The sequence below is a fragment of the Rosa chinensis genome, chromosome 5, assembly GCF_002994745.2.
Source record: "Rosa chinensis cultivar Old Blush chromosome 5, RchiOBHm-V2, whole genome shotgun sequence".
NCBI classification, from domain to species: domain Eukaryota; kingdom Viridiplantae; phylum Streptophyta; class Magnoliopsida; order Rosales; family Rosaceae; genus Rosa; species Rosa chinensis.
Genome location: NC_037092.1, coordinates 29024485 through 29045451, shown reverse-complemented (window position 1 = coordinate 29045451; position 20967 = coordinate 29024485). Strand labels below are relative to the sequence as shown.

The window sequence follows — 20967 nt, the reverse complement described above, 5'->3', positions numbered from 1 at the left end:
ATCGGCCAATTTTTTGGAGAAACAAACCACCACAACAACAGACGCCGCTTCAAAGATGTCGTTTCCAACGATGACGACATCAACTACGTATCCTCCGCTATTCCATGGCTCGATCATCCGCGGTTCTTCGATCAGAGAGAGAGAGAAAAGTACCAGTGATTGGCGTAGAGAGAGAGAGAGAGACGTCAGGTGACTCCAATCGGCGGCGGCGTCCGCGATTGTTTAGATATGAGAGAGAAGTCGCTGGTGATTCGCACTTTGCAGAGAGAGAGGGGGGGGGGGGGAAGTAGTCACGGTGATTAGAGAGAGCAACTTCTTAAGCCACTGAGCTGCCGCCGATGAGTGACGCAATCTAACCTACCCAGATTTTTAGGTTTCTCCTTCCACGACGGTGACGACGAAGCCTCAGATGATAGTGGCTTAGGGCTCAACGATGGGAAAGGCGGCGGCGATGGCTGGGAAGCCGCCGAGGAGTTGCAATGGCCAGAGCGAGTTGACTAGGATAGATCGACAATGGAGAACGCAAATTTGTGACTGTGTGAGAGGGAGAGAGAGAGAGAGAGAGAGAGAGAGAGAGAGAGAGAGAGAGAGAGAGAGAGAGAGAGAGAGAGAGAGAGAGAGATCTTAGAGTGTAGTTTGTTAATTAAAATGGTTGCAAAACTGTCAATAAATGTTATATTGGCCGAGTAAATGGGAGTAAATGGGAGTAAAAAACTCTTAGTGGAGTAAGTGGACAATTTTTAGGCTCAAATTGGGTAAGTGGTCATGGCTCCTATATAATTTATTTGTCGAGGCAACAAAGGGTACCCAGCTTTTGATAATTTGAATAAGAATACTTGGAGAGAATTTCACTAGTTTTTGTTTACCTATTTATGCTCTTCAGCTTCTTGAGAGGATTCCTCTATTTTCATTGATCTCAATTGTTTCCCCAACATTTCTTTGTCTCGATCATCTTTTTCTAGGCTTTGTATGGTTGTTTAGATCCACCTGATGAGTACATTTCAGCCTTTTCTCTCACCCATATTTGCTATTCATAGGTATATTTGGTTTACAATTCGCAAGTTTATGAACAAATGCTAGCTTATGTTTACCAATGGAGTTTTTGCTTATAGAAGATTTGAGCTTGGAACTTCATTCAACATTGTGTTTGGTTAGTTGATTCTACTGAGATCTTTGGTTGATTAACTTTGATGACAATCTAGAATAATCTATATGATAGTGTAGTTTTTGTTTTTTTTTTTATTCAAACGCTTAATTGGTGTGTTTCTTTGAATTACATTATATAGGTCCAAAGAGATCATCAGCTGTAAGGAGAAACATTGCAGCTCAAAATAATGAGGTTCAGATCCAAAGACTAGCGCAAAACTTGTTTGGAGAAGAAGAGTTGACTCTGGTCCGGACTATAGACGGATTCAACCAAGGTGAAGATGCCATTGAAGTCTTGTGCGGTTGCACATGCACAGACAAAAAATATGGTGACACGATTGGGAAGCTTATGGTTTAATCACTTGTGAATGCCCTCTTGAGCATACCAAAGAGGACAGAGAGAATAGTACATACTTTCTTCTTCATTCCTTTCCTTGCTTTTGTACTTCTACTACTTGCTCTTGTTATGTCAATTAACTTAGTGCTTCTATATTTGTAATGCAGAGATTACTGAGTCTACTGACCCAAGAAGAATGACACCAAAAGAATTTAAGAGCCATGCAAGGAGTGGAGTGAGAAGATGGAAGAGTAACATCTGGGTTAGGAAGGAAGGCAAAAAAGTCTCTCTTCAGAAATCAGGGTTGTGGAGATACTACAAGTACGCTGCGAATGATAGCAACTGGGACCGTCGCAGATCAGATTTCGTCCATCGAGATGAATTCCTTGGCTGCTCTAAGTGTCAAAAAGAGCGAAGGTTTCATTTGCGCACAGTGGATGAGTGCAAAGCTTTCCATTAAGCCTCGAAAAAGATAAATTGGAGATGCGCTGACAGCTATGAAAAGTGAGTTGCCTCTTTTATTGATATTGCATCTTTGATGTCTCATATATGTGCAGTACTAGTATACAAAGACTTGATGGTTTTTTTTTCGATGCTTCATCCAGAACAAATTGCGAAGATGAAGAAGAGCGTGTCGGTCGAAAATGCTACGGGAGATGTCCTCATGCCCCAACATGCAAGGGTTTCACCTCTTGTGTGTGTTCGGGTTGCAGCATGTGCCGCTTCAAGGACTGTGATTGCCAGACCTGTGTTGACTACATTCAGAATGTGGAACCTTAAAGTCCAAATTTGTTTCCTTGCTCCTTCAGTTTGCCTCAAAACTATGAATTTGAGGCTCTCAATGTTATGACTTATATTGTGCTAGCTTGCATTGAATTTGAGAATAAGGTTGCATTTTAATCTAAATTTTTTCGTCATGAACATATTTCTCTTGATGAAAGAAATTAGAATATTCAAAACTACGAGGATAGCCCTTTCCAGCTTATCCCGATGGAAGATGCAGCTCGGTTTTTTTATCCTAATTTCAGACCTCCCTTCAATCCAAAGTTAGTCATTCAAAAAATTTATAAAGATGAGTTGTATAGCTGCTGAAGGGTTGATTCGAAATAGTGAGGTGATTGGTTATGTGGCTTTTCGATTAATTTGGTGTGGGAGGAAAGTTTACGGTAGAAGTGTAGAACCATGCTCATTATATCTTTGATTGAAGTGGCTTTGAGGTTCGACTTTGACATTGTTAGTGTGGAATCAAATTTTGCTGTAGGAGTCAATATCTAGTGGTCAAATTGACAATGGACGTTAAGACATTCTCTTTATTTGGGTTTTTACCTTTTTTTTCCCGTCCACCTGAGTGTGTCCGTTAGGGAGAGACTTAAAGAAGACAAAGATGGCCTCTTGAAACTGAGATTAGTTATTGTTTAGTTTTCTTGTTGGCATTAGCCTCCTTGTAACCCAAACAAAATAAAAAAAATTCAAATATTTTTTCTTTTAACTTACTTGGCAATTGATTTAACATCAATAACTTACGTGTTACAGCCCATTTTCTCACAAGATTTCCAGATATTATCACACCTCCTATCCTCCTAGGCTCCTCCGTCTCAGACACCTCACCCTCTCATCTTCCATCTTAATCGTCTTTTTTTTTTTCTACAACCTCATTAATATTCAACCCTTGCAGTCTCGACAAGAATCTATTCACCTAACTTCATACTTGAAAATTGCTGCCATACCGGCCAAAAGAACAAAAAAATCCTCAACCTAACACCAAAATCTTCACTACAATACAGAGACCAGCCGCCATGGTAGTAATAGCGACAAAGTGAGCTTTGACAAAAGCTTCACTTCTAGAGGCCAAACATCTCTCCACCATCATTCTCCACACCCAAATAGCATGCGCAAGAAGAACAACAAATGTACCTTTTTTTTTTTTTAATCGATATCACAAAATATCTTCACTACAATACAGAGACCAGCCACTATGGTAGTAACAGCGACGAAGTGAGCTTCAACAAAAGCTTCACTTCAAGAGGCCAAACATCTCTCCACCATCATTCTCCACCCCCAAATAGCATGCACAAGAAGAATAACAAATGTACTAAAGATTTTTTTTTTTTTTTCGAGATCACACGGTATCCTCGAAGACTTATTAGGCCCAAAGAGTAATTCGTGCCCGGGGGGGGTATTTATGTCAAAACGCTTGCACCCCCTAGCAACCAATAATAGATTGAGATTTAAACTCCAATCAGCGTCGGCGGAATTCGAACCCAAGTGTGGAAGACTCGTCTCAACTCAACCATCTGTCGTGCTTAAATATGCTATAGAACTTAGTACAAGTAGTTGTGCAGATAGAGACCACCCAGCAACACAACACCATTGGTCCGGTGTTGTCCACAAATTTTGAGGGAATGCAGGCTTTTGGGCTCTAGCTTTGCATTTTGTATAAGTTTATGGCACTTTTACTTACTTGAAATGGAAAAAGTCATGAATTGGAGACAATGGAAATGGAAGAAGGAAGAAATCAGTATGGGAATGATTCCTAAACTGATACCCCCATTAATTATCAAACTAAGGGTTATTCAATTCCTAATAATAAGGTGAGACCCACACACATTCCAATACCTTTATATGTTAGTAAACGCAGAAACTTTCATACCCTCGAATCATTTCATTCCCATTCTAGGTAAGTAAACATGTCCTTAGTTTATTTATGATTTTGTCTATTGGGTCTTTGGGCCTAGAATTGCTGTTTTCTTTTTGTAATGTGTTTCAATCTAATGAGTTAATGTAGGGGTCATCATTTGGCCTGTGGATTAATGGGCCAATGAAGGCCCGCACAGCCCGACAGGTAAAAGCTCAGCCTTGTCAGCATCTACGCATGCGAAAGCCTGACCCGTTAGTGTTGAGAGCCAGGCTTGTTTTAGGGGTTTAAAGCCTGATCCGGCCCACCAAAGGTCAAAAGAAACCCGTCCAACCCATCTCGTAAATACCCGCCCAAAAAAAAAAAAAAAAAAAAAACAAGCTAAAGGGCTCTCTAGTTGCAATCACCGTCGTATATACCAGGGGTTCTCAAATGCTCTCAACACCCTATTGTAACTTGAACTTTTCAAGCAGTCAGACGATATTAGAACTAGACCTTAATGCTTCAGCAGTCAACACAAATACTAAGGCCTTCTCCAACCCATGGGGGAAAGGGCTAAAGGGTCAAAAAATAATCCAAATAGTGTCCAACCCATGAGGGGGAGGGCTAAAGGGCCAAATTTGATGGGCAAAGGGGTATAAGGCCATCTCCAACCAAAATGGCTAAAAATAGCCATGGGGCTAAATTTTAGCCCTAAATTCTTTACTATTCATCGATGCAACATCAACTGTCTCTAATCCGTCAAGGCTAAATTATAGCCCTAAAATATATTTTAAACATTTAAATGTATTATATATATATATATATATATTCTTATTTTTTATCAGATTCTTACTTATAGTAATTGAAATCATTTTTATGATAAAAAATATTTTTCCGATTGTACTTTACAAATTCCATGTGTTGCTTCACAAACAATGTTGTAGTTTTTTTATACGATTTCATATATGTGGCATAGGTCATGAATAAAATAAATATTGAAAATATGACACATGGTACTAGAAGGATGACGTGAAAAATAAGGTTGAGGAGAAATGTATTTATAGTGTAAATTTTTTTAAACCATATGTTAAAAAAAATATAAATAAATAAATAAATAAATAAAAACCAACTGCTACAACAACTAGTTGCTGACGTCATGCATTGATCAAGCTGACTAGGAACGTGAGCCATTGTAGCTTTCTGATCCATTTCTTTATATGACTAAAAAGCTAACCAAAGGGCTATTTTTGCCCTTTTGGGTTGCCTTTTGCCCCTTTAGCCCTCCCTCTCATGGGTTGGAGTGTTGGACACCATTTGGGTTATTTTTTTGCCCTTTAGCCTTTTCCCCCCATAGGTTGGAGAATGCCTAAATAGCCCTAACAATAGCCTTTTAGCCCTTAAAAAAAGTGGATCAAAAAATGGGTAGCCCATGTTTGGGGCAACTATGACCAATGCATGATGTCAGCAACAGCTAGTTGCTGATGTCATGTAGGCGTGGCATTTTTATTTTTTTTTAATATAGCCTTTGGTGTAGCCTTTGTTGGTTTTTTTTTTTAATTTACACTATAAATACATATCACCTCAACCTTATTTTTCACATCATCCTTCTACTATCAAGTGTCATATTTTCAATATTTTTTTTATTCATGACCTGTGCCACATATATGATTTCATATAAGAAATCTACAACATTGCTTGTGAAGCAACACATGGATATTGAAAAGTACAATCGGAAAAATATTTTTTATCATAAAAATGATTTCAATTATTATAAGTAAGAATCTGATAAAAAACAACACACACACACACATTTATATATATAACACATTCAAATGTTTAAAATATATTTTAGGGCTATAATTTAACATTAACGGGTTGAAGACAGTTGATGTCACATCGATGAATAGTAAAGAATTTAAGACTAAAATTTGACCTAAGATGTCACATCGATGAATAGTAAATAATTTAGGGCTAAAATTTAGCCCCACCCGTGGCTATTTTTAGCCCTTTCGGTTAGAGATGGCTCAAGTGGCGAAACATAAAAAAGAAAAAAAAGAAGTAAATGAAATAGTACTATTTCATATATGTAAAGAGTACGAGACATTTCAAAAGACTAGCAATTTTGAATGTGTATAAACCCTAATCTGTATGCATCTTTGACCTAATTAAATTTAGCTGATGACTAAAACATGTTCTCCGGAAACAAGCAAAATGTATTTTCTCAGTTCCACTCCAGAAATCAATATATCTTCAAGCTAACAAACCTACATGTCCCGATCATATACAAAAGTGCGCACCTGAAAAATGCACCCTGAATTCCAGGAACCTTTCATGTAGCATGTGTATAGAACAGAAAACTCCGTGTCAATACACCAAAACGTTAAGTTCTTGAAACTGAAACCTATTGCCGCCCAGCAAACATACGATTCTTTCCCCTGCCTCTTCGTGCATTGAAAATACTAATTGCCAAGGAGTTACCTGCCGATCCTAGGGCACTAGGTCCCATCAGTTGCAAACCAAGATCTTTTACCAAGTATGATAACCTACTTTCTTCTCCTCCTGTCACCAGCTCTAACCCACATGCTTGCTCACGAGATACAACAGCATAAAGCTGCAATGGTAGGTTTAACGAATGCTGGAAGCTGTGTACAAACTGCTGATTAAAACTGTCTTCATCGCTCCCAATACTAACTCTCGTAAGCCCTACAGCTTTTGGATCTTCTGTTGTAGGATCAAATACAAATGAAAACTTCCCAAATGCTAGATCTGGATGCTTGAATAGATCTACCAGCATATCATTGCTTGGTCCAACATTCTTTTGTGAGACTTTCTTGACATTGTTTTGGCTACTCCTTGTGGCGCGATACATGCACGATGCCTCTCTTAGGCCACTCAAAAAGGCCCCATGCATGGTAGCTGGATGTTGCCTATTTGTGGCCTCACCTGCAAAGAACAGCCGGTTTCCCACATTTTCTGCAAGTAAATCATAGTCACTGCCGGATGACTGTACTCTAACATGAGAGTATGAACCATAGGAAAGGGGATCACTGCCCCATCTTGTACATATGGTTTGTATTGGATCAGGCACGACAATGCCCTTAGGACTGTAGATACCTGAAAGGGGAAAATGAAAAAGAAGAATCTGTAAGATGAGACGGTCATACTAGATATAGCTTTCTAATTAAGGTCCACCCAAATAATTTAGAAATTAACCCTTTATTTATGCATACCTCTGAGCACACTTAAAACTCGATGAAGTAAGCTGGATGGCTCTGTGCATTCAAATGTTTGTGCGGCTTCTCCAGCCACCAGTGCAATGAGAACTGGACCTCCAGAAACAGTATGGTAACTGTAGAACAGAAAGAATTCTCCACGTTTCTGGTTGTGTTCATTGAGACATCCAAAAGTATCCAGATCTTCTCCCCAGAAAACATGAGGAAAAACCATAGCTACTTTGTTCAGCAGCCCAAACCCCAACCTTTGAATCGCTGCAAGTTTTTCTTGGGGCAACTCAGGTTCAAATTTAATAGCCCCTTTTTTCAGAACTCCAAGAGGAACAGTGCACAGGACCATATCCCCTCGAAACACTTGGTCGCCTGCGATCACTTCAACCCCTCCATCTGCATAACGAATGGTATTCACAGTCTTTCCATAGAAAATAGGAACTCCTTCACATAATGCTTTTATCAATCTCCAATTACCTCCAGCGAGAAAGCAGTGGTCCCCACCCATTTCATAAGGATCATCCTGATCCCAATAGGCAGCCGAAAGATTTGATAGACATCCGGCATTTGCATATTCCAAATTTGCGAGATGCCAATCAAGAAGTTGCCTCTCCTCAGCACTTCTAGCAACAGCATACAACTGCCTAAGTGTCTCCAAAACTGAACCCAGAGAAATATCATTTGCAAACCCACCCATAGTTTGCCTGAGTTCCATGACTTTGTCAAGCAGCTTATTAAAGATGACTTCAATCTTAGAGTCGATTTCCTTATCAACAGGCATACCATCAGGCTTGTACAAGGGGCAGTTATCCCTGACCTTATGAAGAGGAATAGAAAGTTGCCTAGCCAACACTCCAAGAGGGTTAGCATGGATGCCAGTAATGACACTGCCACCAAGATCCACAGCAGAAAAGTTGCCATTGTGCCCCATCTTTTGGGTGTAAACTCTTCCACCAGGTCGATTCCTACCTTCTAAAACAACCACTTTGAAACCCAATGACATAAGATGCCTTGCGGCTGCTAGTCCAGCAAGTCCTGCTCCGACAATAACAACAGACCCTTCAGTTGCCTCCTCTGGCATATATGCCACATATGATGGTGCAACCCCAAAATTAATGTATCCATTATAAAAAAGATAATCATAAGCAGCAGATATCAAATCCCCATACTCACCACTCACGGTTTCTCTAATCTGTGCTTTTGTGAGCCACACTCGGACATTACTCCTCCATCTTGCTAAAATATGATTCCTCACAACAATATAATCATTCTGCTCCTTCCCGCCTAACTCTTTGACCACCCCAGCATTAATTTCCTCCTCAAGAAGCGCATCGATAGGGAACCCGAGGGAGAATGCTATCATCGCCTCGGTCTCAGTCTCTTTCTCCAAATCCTCCTTTGTCCTACTCTTCTTCTTAAAAGTCCCACCCAAATGCTTCTCTATGAGATCATCCATTAGATTCTCATCATAACTTCGCAAACCGACCTTCTTCCTCAGAGACCGCTTTATTGCAGAACCATCTGAACCCGGCGTCTCCATTACCCTATATACTCTCCTCCCTCAACCACAACTTCCTAACCCAAATCAAGTAGTTAGCCTAAAAACCACCAACCCCAAATTTGTTCAATACCACCAGTACATACTCAAATGGGTATTTCATTCACAGAAACTCAATCAAAAGTTCAAAACCCATTATGACCATGTTCATCTTCAGAGACGTTCATTATCTTTATAGAGAAATCGAACACCAAATTCACACACATCAATCATTTCACTCAAACCCCATTTAGTTTCTACGTCCATCCAGCGAGTGAGTCAAGCCAATATGATCAGAGCAACTAAGACTAGAGTGACAACCCAAATCAAACTGAATCCTAATCTTGGATTTGAAAGAGTGAGAAATATTCACTGAGGAATTGAAAGGGGAGAGTGACTCACCTGGTTGGACCGAGTCGAATCGGAGACGGGTGATTTTGGGTGCAAGTGGAGTGGTTCAGTAGGAGTTAGGGTTTTGGTGCTGCGAGGAAGAAGGGTCTCGGAAATGAGTCAAGTCTCAGTTGGATTGGAGGGAAATGAAGGGACGGCGGGCTTTCTAAGGATGATCCATACCCGAGAAGCAATATGGTAAAGTCCCACTTAAGAATTGTTGTATGGCACATGTGCTTTTTGGTTAAAGGCCTTTTTACCTTGATTTGCAAGAGGAGAAATTCTTGAAGGGGGATTTTGTTGAACGAAATTGTAGTAGCAAAGATATAAATTTCGAACTCTACATGCGATCTATGTAATTTTATTCTAGAATTTTCGAGATCAATGAATGGATCATGCAAACTGAAAAATTGTTTCATTAATTTGGAAATATATTACTCGTAACGCTCGTGATATGATCATAACTCAGACACTTATTTTAAATGTCAATTCCATTTTGGACAATAGGGTTGTGAAAATCTATGGGAAGCAACTGGATGCATTATACGTGTCAATTGCCATTTAGCTAATAAACACGTGGATGCCGAGGTTTTGCAATATGATAGTTATTTTTAATTCGTAAAAATATTGCATTGTCCTTTAAAGTGCAAACTATGTGACGGTTACGAAATGTTTGCCAACAGTTGCAATAGAAGGTTGTACTTTCACGAGCATGTTCTTTGTTCACAAAATTATATTTTGTGCTACCTATCTTAGTTATAATTTTTCAAACCGAAAACAACTAAATGGGTGTTTTCTTTTTTGATTTGAAGGAGAAGGGATTCAAGCATGAGTCTCACCACTACTGTCACCCCCAAGGTGGAAGATGTCTAAGTACCAGACAATGTTTTAAAAAGTGCACCTCAAGCGCGCCTTAAGGCGTATTAAGTGCAAATGTTACATAAAAATGAGTTAGTTTTGATGGCAAGATGAAGAAATATAGAAAGCACAAGCCGAAGGCATAAAAAGCGCATAAAAGTGCCGGTCAAGGCTTGAAAAGTGCATAAAGCGCTGCTTAAGGCACCTAAAGTGCACAACCAAATTTATTTAGATTGTTAAATCCAGGAATATGAAAAGTTCCAAAACTCTTGCGCCTGAAGAACTGCTACTGCAATCCAGGTCGTGAAATCCAACAATCCAAAAGTTCCAAACCTTTTACCCATCATTACCTTTATATTGTCCGTCTCTTTTCCCGGCGATTTCCAGCAATGGGAAGCTATAGCTACTTTGTAACAGAGTCTATCTCTATAGACTTACCTAGATTTGCGTGAATAGGATTGGAGAATCCTAAAGAATATAGATTGATGGAAGATAAATTCCCTTTTTGAAAACAAAATGAAAAGAAAGGAAATGATCACCAGGACTCATCAATCAGCCCTTCAAAATAACCGAAAAATAAGGTATAGGAATAAATTGACCTCAAATTATTCAAATGATATGAATAATTTTAATTTTTCCCTATACAATATTATTAATTTTTTTATATATAAATTCTTTTCTAATGTAATGCTTACGTTTTTCGCCTTGAGGCTTATGCCTTTGTAAGGCTTTGTCGAAAATGCCTAGGATTACGATTTACGCCCAAGTGATTTAATACATTGGTGCCAAGAGCGGCAAAGACTGCAAGCAAGCGAAACAAGGTCACAACGAGCAAGCAAGCAAGGAAGGCATGTGTACCATGCTAGCGTGAGTTAGTGAGCATCACATTGGGAACCAAGTGCGTGAGCTGCAACTGTGGGCAGTACTCATCGAGGCAAGAAATGCCATAGGTTGGGGACTAGCATGCAAGTGAGCAGCGGCAAGTTGTAGGGTTTAGGGACCTGGTATGTTGTCAGAGTTGGCTGGACCGGGTATTGAGGCATAAAGGCGCCATGATGTTGCTGTAGGCGAGAAAAATATTTGTGACTCCTGACAACAAATATTTGTTAACCATGGGGAGATAATAGATATACTATTAGACATTTTTTTTTTTGTATTTTTTATATCATGATAAACTTCAAACAATTTGTTATAGTACGAAACTTGTACGTGATAATAATGTTACTATTTAAATTCAAGCAGTGAATACAGACAAACTTTGTACATACATAAAGTTCAAAAGAGGATTTCATTTATATGACAGAAAATGACTGGGTTCGGATCGGTTCGGTCCGAAAAGTTAGAAAACCGAGTCCGAAACCGCCACTGTCAGTTCGGTCCGGATCGGTTTTTACAAAATGAAGAGACCGATGATAAACCGACCCGGAAACAGTCGGTTCGGTCTATCGATTTTTCGGGCCAAGAATTCTGTTTGTCCTGAATCTCCAGATTGACTCATTAACTATTTAACTTACTGCATTCTGCATCATTGCAAACTGTGCAAAGTGATTGCAAACTGAAGCATCCAAATGGACCAAATCTGCAAACAAACTATGCAAAATTGCAAACTAAAGCATCCAAAATTCCAAATGGACCAAATCTGCAAACAAAAGCCAACAAAAGATAAACTCAAGTAACACATAAACACAATCACAATGTCACAAGCTGCTCAACTCAAGTAGCAGTTCATCAACTCAAGTACTTAGTTCATTACTTCATTATTTAGTACAGCCATAAACAAATAAACTAAACTACTAAAGCCATAAAGCCATAAACAATGCAAAGCTGCAAGTCACAGTAGCATAAAGCCATAAACAATGCAAAGCTGCAAATCACAGTAGCAGAATTATAAATAGTCAAAGCAGTAGCAGACTAGTAGTTCATTATTTCAACCAACAACAACAACATTTATTCAATTATTATAAAATAGAAATAGCCATGTCTTGAGTCCACCTCCACCCTGCAAAAAAAAAGGGACATTCCAACCCAAATAAATAATATGCAGAAGCAATATTTGCAGAACAGCAGCTATATATATATATATATATATATATATATATATATATATATTCAAATGAAGGTTCAATACTCGAATTACTTGAATCAAATAATCCACAAGTTCTTGGACACTAACCAGCTATATTCAGCTATTTTATTTCTTCATTTTCTTGGCCTCTTTGAACTGCCACCAGGCCCAGCAATCTTTAGTCCCTTCCCTGCCTTTTTCATTGTTGCCAAAGCTCCTTGGTTGTTCATTGCTGCAACAGCTTCTTGGTTTTTCGTTCCTTTCCCTTTGGCAGCTTTGGCTTGCCCACTATCAGCTGTGTCTCGAAGCACATGGTCTACAATGAACAAATTGACATTATCACTTCTTGTGCAAAGTCATTAAACACAGAAATCAAGTATTCAAATGATTTAAAAATTGTACCTCTCTCAACTTCTTCATAGAAGTTCATATCCTCAAGTGTTGGAACATATTCGATGCTTTGAATGCTTTCTGACCTCAACCAATTGTGGAAGCATATCAACGCTTCAACTGTTTTAGCTAATAGGGAACTCCTGAATGGATCAATTACCCTCCTCCCTGTGCTGAAACAGCTTTCACTAGCAACTGTGCTTACTTGAATTGCAAGCACATCCTTGGCGACTAATGCAAGATTGGGGTACTTAGAACCATTCATTTTCCACCATGCAAGAAGCTTCCAATCTTCATGTTCTGGAGGGTCTTCAATAAGGTCTAGCAAGTACCTATCCACCTCGTGTGAAACTACAGTCTGATCTGAGTCTTCCAACTCTTGTTTCCAATCAGCTTGCATGGCAGCCATCTTCCTACTCATTTGGGTTCTTGAACTTCTTGTGCTAGAGCTGCCGGTACCACTTGCTGCAACTTTCTCAGCCTCATTGCCACTTGGTCTTGACCTTTTGGTGCCCAAAGACAATGAATACAAGTCCGTGAGGTTCACCACCAATTCCTTCAGCTCAGCAGACCGATGCTTGATTGTTGCAGCATCAAGTTTAAGCCATATTCTACATACCCTCTCAAAATTACGAAGCTTGTATCGAGGATCTAAAACCAAAGCCACCAAAAGCAAATGATTCATGTCATCGAGGCTTGCAAAATATTTTTTAAACTTGCTCCTCATCTTCACTGCCATCTCAAACAAGATCTTTTCTATATTGCTTCCAGTACACATCTCAGGCCGGTCGAACAAGTCATCGATCTCAGCTTCAATTGCCACGATATCGTGGAACGCTTTTTGAGCTGTGGGACTGTTAGTGGCCGAAATCCTCATTGTGACATCATAGAATACCTGCATATATAAGAGTATGAAACTTTAAAGGAAGTAGAAAATGCAAAAACTGTAAAGGAAGTAGAAAATGCAGAAACTGTAAAGGAAGTAGAAAATGCAGAAATGCAGAAAATGCAGAATTGTAGAAATGCAGCAAAAGTGCAAAACTGTAAAGTACAAATGGCCTAATTGCAGAAAATGCAGAAACTAAATAGAAAACTATCGAAAGTAAAACTAAACAAGTAGAAATGCAGAAAAGCATAAACTAAACAAGCATAAACTAAAAGTAGCCAATTACCTTGAGGAAGTTCACAAAAACAGTGGCTCTTTCCCAGTCACTTTCAACCGGTGGCCCTACCCTTTTCACCTTCTCTTTTGGCTTTTTTTCAGGTTCTATTTCTGGCACTTCTAACCACTCATCATCCTCAACTTCATTCTCATCAAAATAACCAGTGTATCTCGTGTCTTCCTCTTCCGCCATGCGATCAAACGCTTTCCGAAGCTCAAGGGCTACATCCAACATTAAGAAGGTGGAATTCCACCGAGTTGGCACATCCAATATGCACACCTTCTTGCAATCCAATTGTTCGTTGATAACACATTGCTTAAAAACATCAAGCCTTGCAGACGAACTCCTAACATAACGAACTGCGTTTCTAATCGAAGCCACAGATTTATCCATCATTCTTAACCCTGATTTCACAATCAAGTTGAGAATGTGAGCTAAACACCTCACATGTAGCCACTTACCTTCTAAAACAGGCTTTTTTTTCCAAGTCAGCATCTTTTTCCTAATGTACTCTATAGCAACTTTATTTGCGGATGCATTATCCACCGAAACAGTCAACACTCTCTCGATTCCCCAATCAAGTAAGCATGTTTCCAACAGCTTGCCTATGGTGTTCCCTTGATGATTAGAAATTACACAAAAGTTAAGAATCCTTTTGTGTAAATTCCAGCCACCATCTATGAAATGAGCCGTAACCACCATGTAATTTATGTTTTGCACCGATGTCCACGTATCGGTGGTTAAATTAACACAGTGGCTAGCTAGCTCCTGCTTCAATTTAAGCTTCTCAACATCATACAATTTCCAAAATGTGCTTACAACTAATCTTCTAGAAGGAACCTTGAACCTAGGACAAGCAACTTTACAAAATCTTTGAAACCCTTCCTTCTCCGGGTGACTAAATGGCAGCTCGTCTATTACTATCATCTCAACACAAGCTCTTAGGCAAGCATCTTGACTAAATGCCCTCATAGTTAAGGAAGGTTCATTCAACTTCCCACCAGCTACAAACACTTGCTGAAACTCCTCCAGGTCTATCCTACCAGGATATTTTTTACACACAACCTCTATATGCCTCTTTAAACTACTGGTACCATTATCGTATGAATTACAGGCAAGGTCTGTGGAGCAATACCTGCATTTGGCGCGCTTGGTAGTCCCAACCTGGACCTTCTTTCCATCTTTGAACTCATAGAGAGGTTTATCAATCTTCTCATAGTGCTCCCATACCATTGAACGTTCCCTCGACCCTGTGGATGTATTCGTCCTCGCTCTCTTTTTCGGTTTTGGTGGTCGTGACGATGTCATCGTAGATGGAGCTGTTGCAGAAGATGGTTGGTCTGTGCCAATTGCAGGGACGACAGCATTCTCGGCAACTTCAGTGTCGGAATCGGAATTGGGGTTTGCATGATTCGAATCGGTATTTGAATTGGGCTCGGATTGGGAAAGGGATTCGGTTTGTGGTGTGTTTGAGGTGTTTCCAGTGGAGGAATCCATGGGTGATTCAGTGATTGATCGAGAAAATCACGATCTGTGATCGCGGAACTATGAAGAAGAAGATAAGAATTAAGAACTGAAGGTAGTGAAGTGAACTGACTGAACTCACAGACGGCTTCGCCTAGGATTTAGGTCGATGAAATTGGGTGATTGCCTGCACCCAAGTCCACGGTACTCTCTATAGGCTTGACTGAGAACCAATGGTTATGCTACACGTATACAGGTACATTTACCGGTCCGGATCGGTTTTATTCGGTTCTGCAACTTAGTGAAACCGCAACCGAAACCGATGTAAGTTTAATCGGTTCGGTTTAGCCCGAACCGAGGATTTCTGTATTCAAACCCGACCCGAATGGTCGGTTCCGGTCCGGATCGTATCGGTTTCTCGATCCCTCGGGTCAACCCGCCCAGCCTTAGAAAATGTTATCTGAAGCCACTTTTACACCCAACCTTCTTCGCTTATGATCGCTTTTTCTTTACCCTAATAAATATACCTCATATATATGTTATTACGAAAGCATTTGGACACTTATCCAATGGAGTTGGTTTGGTAGAAGCATGCTAGGTTATAAGTGGGGCGGACGCTGCACAACTTTTTCTGGTATTAAAAGGTCTCTGCTTCGAACCCCAACTTGTGAAAAACATTAATTGGGGAGGGGTCATACCCAAGTTGTTCCCGGCTCCAGAGTGGTAACTCACTAGGTTACTATTTTGTAACTAAAAAAAAAAGAATTTGGACACTTTCTCGAGCATTTTTTAAGCCAAAAAAAATATTAATAATAATTATAAACAAGCATCTTGTAAGAAATCAGGAGCAGTAAAAAGCCATAATGAATTTACATGAGAATCTATAACACACCGAACTAGCGTATGTGTTACCAAGACTCTTAATATAGAATAATTTGGTGTTGATGTTAGTAAGTCCTTCACAATCTAGAGGCAAACTGTTTTAACAATTAGCTTGGAAGGAAACACTCTGTAACTGTATGTGTTGGAATTACTTGGTAGATTCCTTTATAATACTGTCAATTCTATAAATAAATTTATCGTAGAAGTTCTACAGTACATCAATAATGTACCGAAACATTAAGTAGTCATAGTTCGATGCAGAATAGAGTAGTCTCATCATCCCAAACTAGTCTACCAATGCTGCATGAATCTAGTCTACATCTGAATCAAACTATTCTACCTAGCTAAATACCTAATGTATTAGTATTTTTTTTTTTAATAGGAATTGATTGCATTAATAATCAAGCCATGAAAACAGGCCAGAGTCTAACAGAACTTACATAAGAAATTTCGGGACAAACTGGATAACTTATCTAAGGCACAACTAAACTCATTAAAGTCTAAAGGGACGCTCGCTGAATAGCAAGCCTAACCTAAGCAAGAATAATCTCGCTCTCTAAGGAAAATATATTCATCTAGTCTAATCTGCCAATCACACAATTGTGGTACAAATATCAACTAGAAACGTCTTAGAAAAGCCTATAGAAATCACCCATACTTCAAAAGGCTTGAGTCCAGAATGTCTAAAAGCTTAGAGAACTTAAGAAAGGGCTAATCCCTCCCCCATAGGGTGGGAATCAACACCTTCCTCAGTCTCCTCAGTAGCCAACAACCTCGGCAACAGGTTGCTCCTCGGGCCCTTCTTGAAGATTTGCCGTATATAGTCCAATTTGAGCTCCTTACAAACAGGCCCAATCAAAGCCAGCAGCCCATTAAAATCAGTCCCAAGCCCAACAAAATCCACTGGCCCAATATCCAGCCCAGTCAAACTATCGGTCAGCCCTAATGCAAAACTAGGGTTTCCCGCTGGTGTTTCTAGCATCCCTTTCTGCTTGCAGGTCACTGCCGCACTCCCCTCCAAGACTGGTAAATCAATCCTAGCATCTCTAGATCCGGCCCAGGCACTGCTAGCGCTACAGCAGACCCACCTGCCGCCTCCACAGATCGCTGCACACTCGCTACATCACAGTCCCACGACACCAGCCGCCCAGACTCCGACTCAATTTGCCAACCCACAGCCACAATCTCCTTTCCGTCATGCCGGCCATTACTGGAGTAGCCATCACCCAGCAGATTGCGGCAAACAAGCCACTAGCCACCAGCAGCGTCTAGACCACCACACATGCAATCATGGATCTGCAAACCGCCATAGCCGCTGACAGCAATCTCATGTCCTAACCACCAAGCATTCCATGCCATCACGACCTTACCCCCCCATCTGCATCAACAGGAGCTGAGGATAGATTGAAGCCATCGATAGCAGCAAAGGTGTCACCTCTATCAAATGGAGAAGCAGCGTAAGTAACGTAAGCAAAAGGAGGATCGCCGAAGCCACCCAGTGCTAGGAGGAGCCACCATGCAAGGCCATGACTGATAGGAGCATTTTAATGCGACGTTTTAACTGTTATTTCCCTACATTTCTTGCGTTATTTCCTTATTAAAACTCTGTTTAGGGAAGTTTCCATTCTTTGATTGGGAAAGTTCCTAATTGTAGAAAGTTTCCGTTTTGTAGTTTCTATTTTCCATTTTTAGAAAGTTTCCATTTTAGTTTAAGAAAGTTTCCATTTCTTATTTTAGAAAGCTTCTATTTTTAGGTTTTTGGAATAAATAAGTTGAATTGAGTTCATAAATGGAACGACAAGTTTCATGAAGATGACATGGCAAGGAGGGATTCAAGGAAGAGTTTTTAAAAAAGGAAAATACATTTTCCTTGGGAATTAAATTTGCCGTGTAATACTTAAGGAAAAACAAGGTGACAACGTGGGAATTGAAGATGATTGATTGAGGATTTCAAGGAGAGATTTTCTTGGGAGACTTTTATGGAAAGAAATATTGTTGGAGGAATAATTTGGTGTGATTGCCAACGTGAAAATCAGAAATAATCAAGGAGATGACGCCAAGAGAGATTCAAGGGAGATATTTATGGAAGGAAAATATGTGTGCACCAAGGAAAAGCTAAAAAGGCGTCTAGATTCATCCCTAAATTCCCTAAAGGAATGTTGGCCGAAATTCATGAAGAAAATCAGAATAATTTCAAGGAAATTCGGCAATTAAATATTAGGGAGGTATTTTAGAGAATTATGATTGGTTGGAACACATCACAAGGCTTACTTGGCATTCTATGATTGGTTGGACCACATCACAAGCTTACTTGGCGAATTCCTATTGGTGGAAGCTATGTGGAAATTTCTGATTGCTTTGTGAACCCTAGCTGTACTCCTATATATACCAACCTCTTTGACATTGAGAAGGGTCCTCTTCCCCATACAATTTACACTTTAGAAAAAAATCAGAAAATCTTCTTAGCATAGCCGTGAGTTTCTCCATCCTCTAGTCATCTCCACGAGTTCAAGCAAGGCCAAGGGAGAAGAAGCATAGCCGTGAGCATCCATCATCCATCTCCAACCTTGAAGCTTGCTTTCGAGATTCAAGAGACCACCACATCAATCGTTCATCACCATCCCCATCTCACGGTGTAATCCGATTCTCCTTTGTAACCTTTGCTTTGAATTTCGTTGGTTATGAACTAGTTGACATATGTGTTTGAACAAATATTAATTTCTGGAATTTTTATGATTAATTGAGAATTTTCAGATTCAAATTATTGTTCTTCGAGAGTTGCTTATGTGGGTTTGTTTAATTAAATTTGCGTTACAGATAACTTTTGTATTTTAATCTTATGTGGTTGCAAACACTTAGGGTTTTGATATAATTGGTGCTAGGTTTAAGAACATGAAATCGACTTTTCGTTTTGTGTAAACTTGAATCAAAGTAGTAAAGGTTTTGTGCAAAGATCGAATTTAATTAAAGAGGATTGCAATTAGGTGGACTTTTCCATAACTAAGTTGTACACTTGAGTTGATAGCCTTTCTCTATGTGTAATGCGTTAAACATGACATGATTGACTAGCTTTCTAGGGTTTGATTGCATGTTTGATAGAATTAATCTAGGTGCTTTCGCTTAGATTAATTAGCATTGAAAAGTAAAAAATGGGAATTCATTTGCTTTGGAATGTTTCACATGATCAACTCCTTTCTCATGACTTAGATGAACAATATTAGGGTTTGAGTCAATTTTAATCATATGTTTCGATTTTGATCTTTGTTCTCTCATTCCATTCGTATTTTTATGTTTTTGCATTTTAATTGTTTTCTTTACTTAGTTTTATTTTCGAAAAACCAAAAACAAAATCCCCCCTTTTCGTGTACAATGTTTATAGTTGTGAATATATTTTTGAATATTATACTTTGTTTTAATTTTAATCGTTTAATTGTTTGACAATGACAGGTGTACCCTCAATCCCCGGAATAGAACGATCCCTACTTACTTTTACTACTAATGACATTTCAGGGTTAAATTATGCGCTTGCTTTGCTTTCAGGCGCATCAATGACTCAACCTTCTATGAAACCCCAAGGAGAAGACCACGCCTTCATCTTGGAGAAAACTGACCGCGCCGCTACGAGGGAACCCTAGAAGAGAGCTCGAGAGAGAGCGCAAATTCAAAACAGTCTTGCCCCACCCCTTAATGTATTAGTATATTGATATATCGCAGATGAAACTAAATTATCGTTTTGACAAAAAAAAAAAAAAATGAAATAGTTGGGTTTGATGAAAAAAGGATAAAACCCTCTAGCCCAAAAAGCGACAACAGAATAATGCATTAGTTGACCCATAAATGGTGTCATTTTAACCTTCGATATACGTCAAGAATCAAAGATGTCATTTACTTTGGGTTTCTGGCTATCTCAGCAAAGAGATCGCACTTTCATCAGATATACCCAGGGGCGGATCCAGTATGTAAGTGGGGCGGGCTAAAGCCCGTCCGAAGATTTTGGGCAAAAAAAAAAAACTAGATGTATATATATATATTTTTAGTTGGGTATTGTCTATAACTCCAGCCCAAGCCCGTTCACTCTACTAGTCGACTAACTCGACTTCGATTCTTCGAGACTTCGATTACTCATTTACGCTCCCAGCCTTCGACTAACTCGCCCGTTCATCACTTCGTCAGTCCTCCTCCTCCTCATCACTTCGATTGCAGCTCTGGCCTCTGGGAGTTCGATTCTTCGACTGCGCTCCAACCCCAGTTCATCACTTCGTCTAATCCGACCCTCGGGCCTCGGCTGTCGACTCCTCCAGTCCTCCTCCTCTTCTAAACTTCTGCAAATCTGCATCTCTGGCCTCTGGGCTCTGGAATTCTCGACTTCTCCAAGACATCAACATCAATTTGGGGCAATGATTCAATGTAAGATTTTGTTTAATTAATTGAATCAATCCAATTTGGGGCAATTTATAGGGTTTAAGGATTGATGTGAAATTCATGTTCCTAGGTTGTATTCAGGTGAAGATTTCATAGATTGAACTCATTGAAGAATGAAGATTTCATGGATTGAACTCATCTTCGTCTCATCGTCTGGAATTCTGAAAATCTGGTATGCAAATCTGCAATTTAACATTTTATTGTTTAATTGTTGTGGACTGTGGGTTAAATGTGATGTGGGTAAGTGGGTTTGAATGTTTGATTAATTTTTCCCTATGCTTTATAGATTGATTTGTCTAGTTCTGACTATTCCTGTTTCTACGGCGACCACTGAAAGAGCATTTTCAGCTATGAACATCATTAAGAATAGACTTAGAAACAAGATGGAAGATGAGTTTCTTGGTGATTGTATGGTCCTTCATATTGAGAAGGAATATGCTGAATCTATTGACAATGAATCGGTGATCAAAGA

At 39.5% G+C, this 20967-nt stretch overlaps 2 protein-coding genes across 3 annotated transcripts; both read right to left on the bottom strand.

Annotated features, from left to right (window-relative positions):
- Positions 1–6183: 6183 nt before the first annotated feature.
- LOC112167082 (lysine-specific histone demethylase 1 homolog 2) lies at positions 6184–9428 on the bottom strand. Of its 2 annotated transcripts, XM_040506939.1 has the most exons (3): positions 9264–9423; positions 7331–8922; positions 6184–7214 (listed from the first exon to the last, which is right to left on the bottom strand). In XM_040506939.1, exons 2-3 carry the CDS (start codon positions 8862–8864, stop codon positions 6502–6504), a joined length of 2247 nt encoding a protein of 748 aa, XP_040362873.1. In that variant the 5' UTR covers positions 8865–8922; positions 9264–9423; the 3' UTR covers positions 6184–6501. The 2 variants fall into 2 exon arrangements, with proteins under 2 accessions (XP_040362873.1, XP_024159815.1); XM_024304047.2 differs by having other exon boundaries at positions 7331–9428.
- A 2880-nt stretch (positions 9429–12308) lies between these two features.
- LOC121049181 (zinc finger BED domain-containing protein RICESLEEPER 2-like) lies at positions 12309–15224 on the bottom strand. Its single transcript, XM_040505796.1, has 4 exons — positions 14189–15224; positions 13737–14131; positions 12577–13459; positions 12309–12490 (listed from the first exon to the last, which is right to left on the bottom strand). Exons 1-4 carry the CDS (start codon positions 15222–15224, stop codon positions 12309–12311), a joined length of 2496 nt encoding a protein of 831 aa, XP_040361730.1.
- Between the last annotated feature and the right edge of the window lie 5743 nt (positions 15225–20967).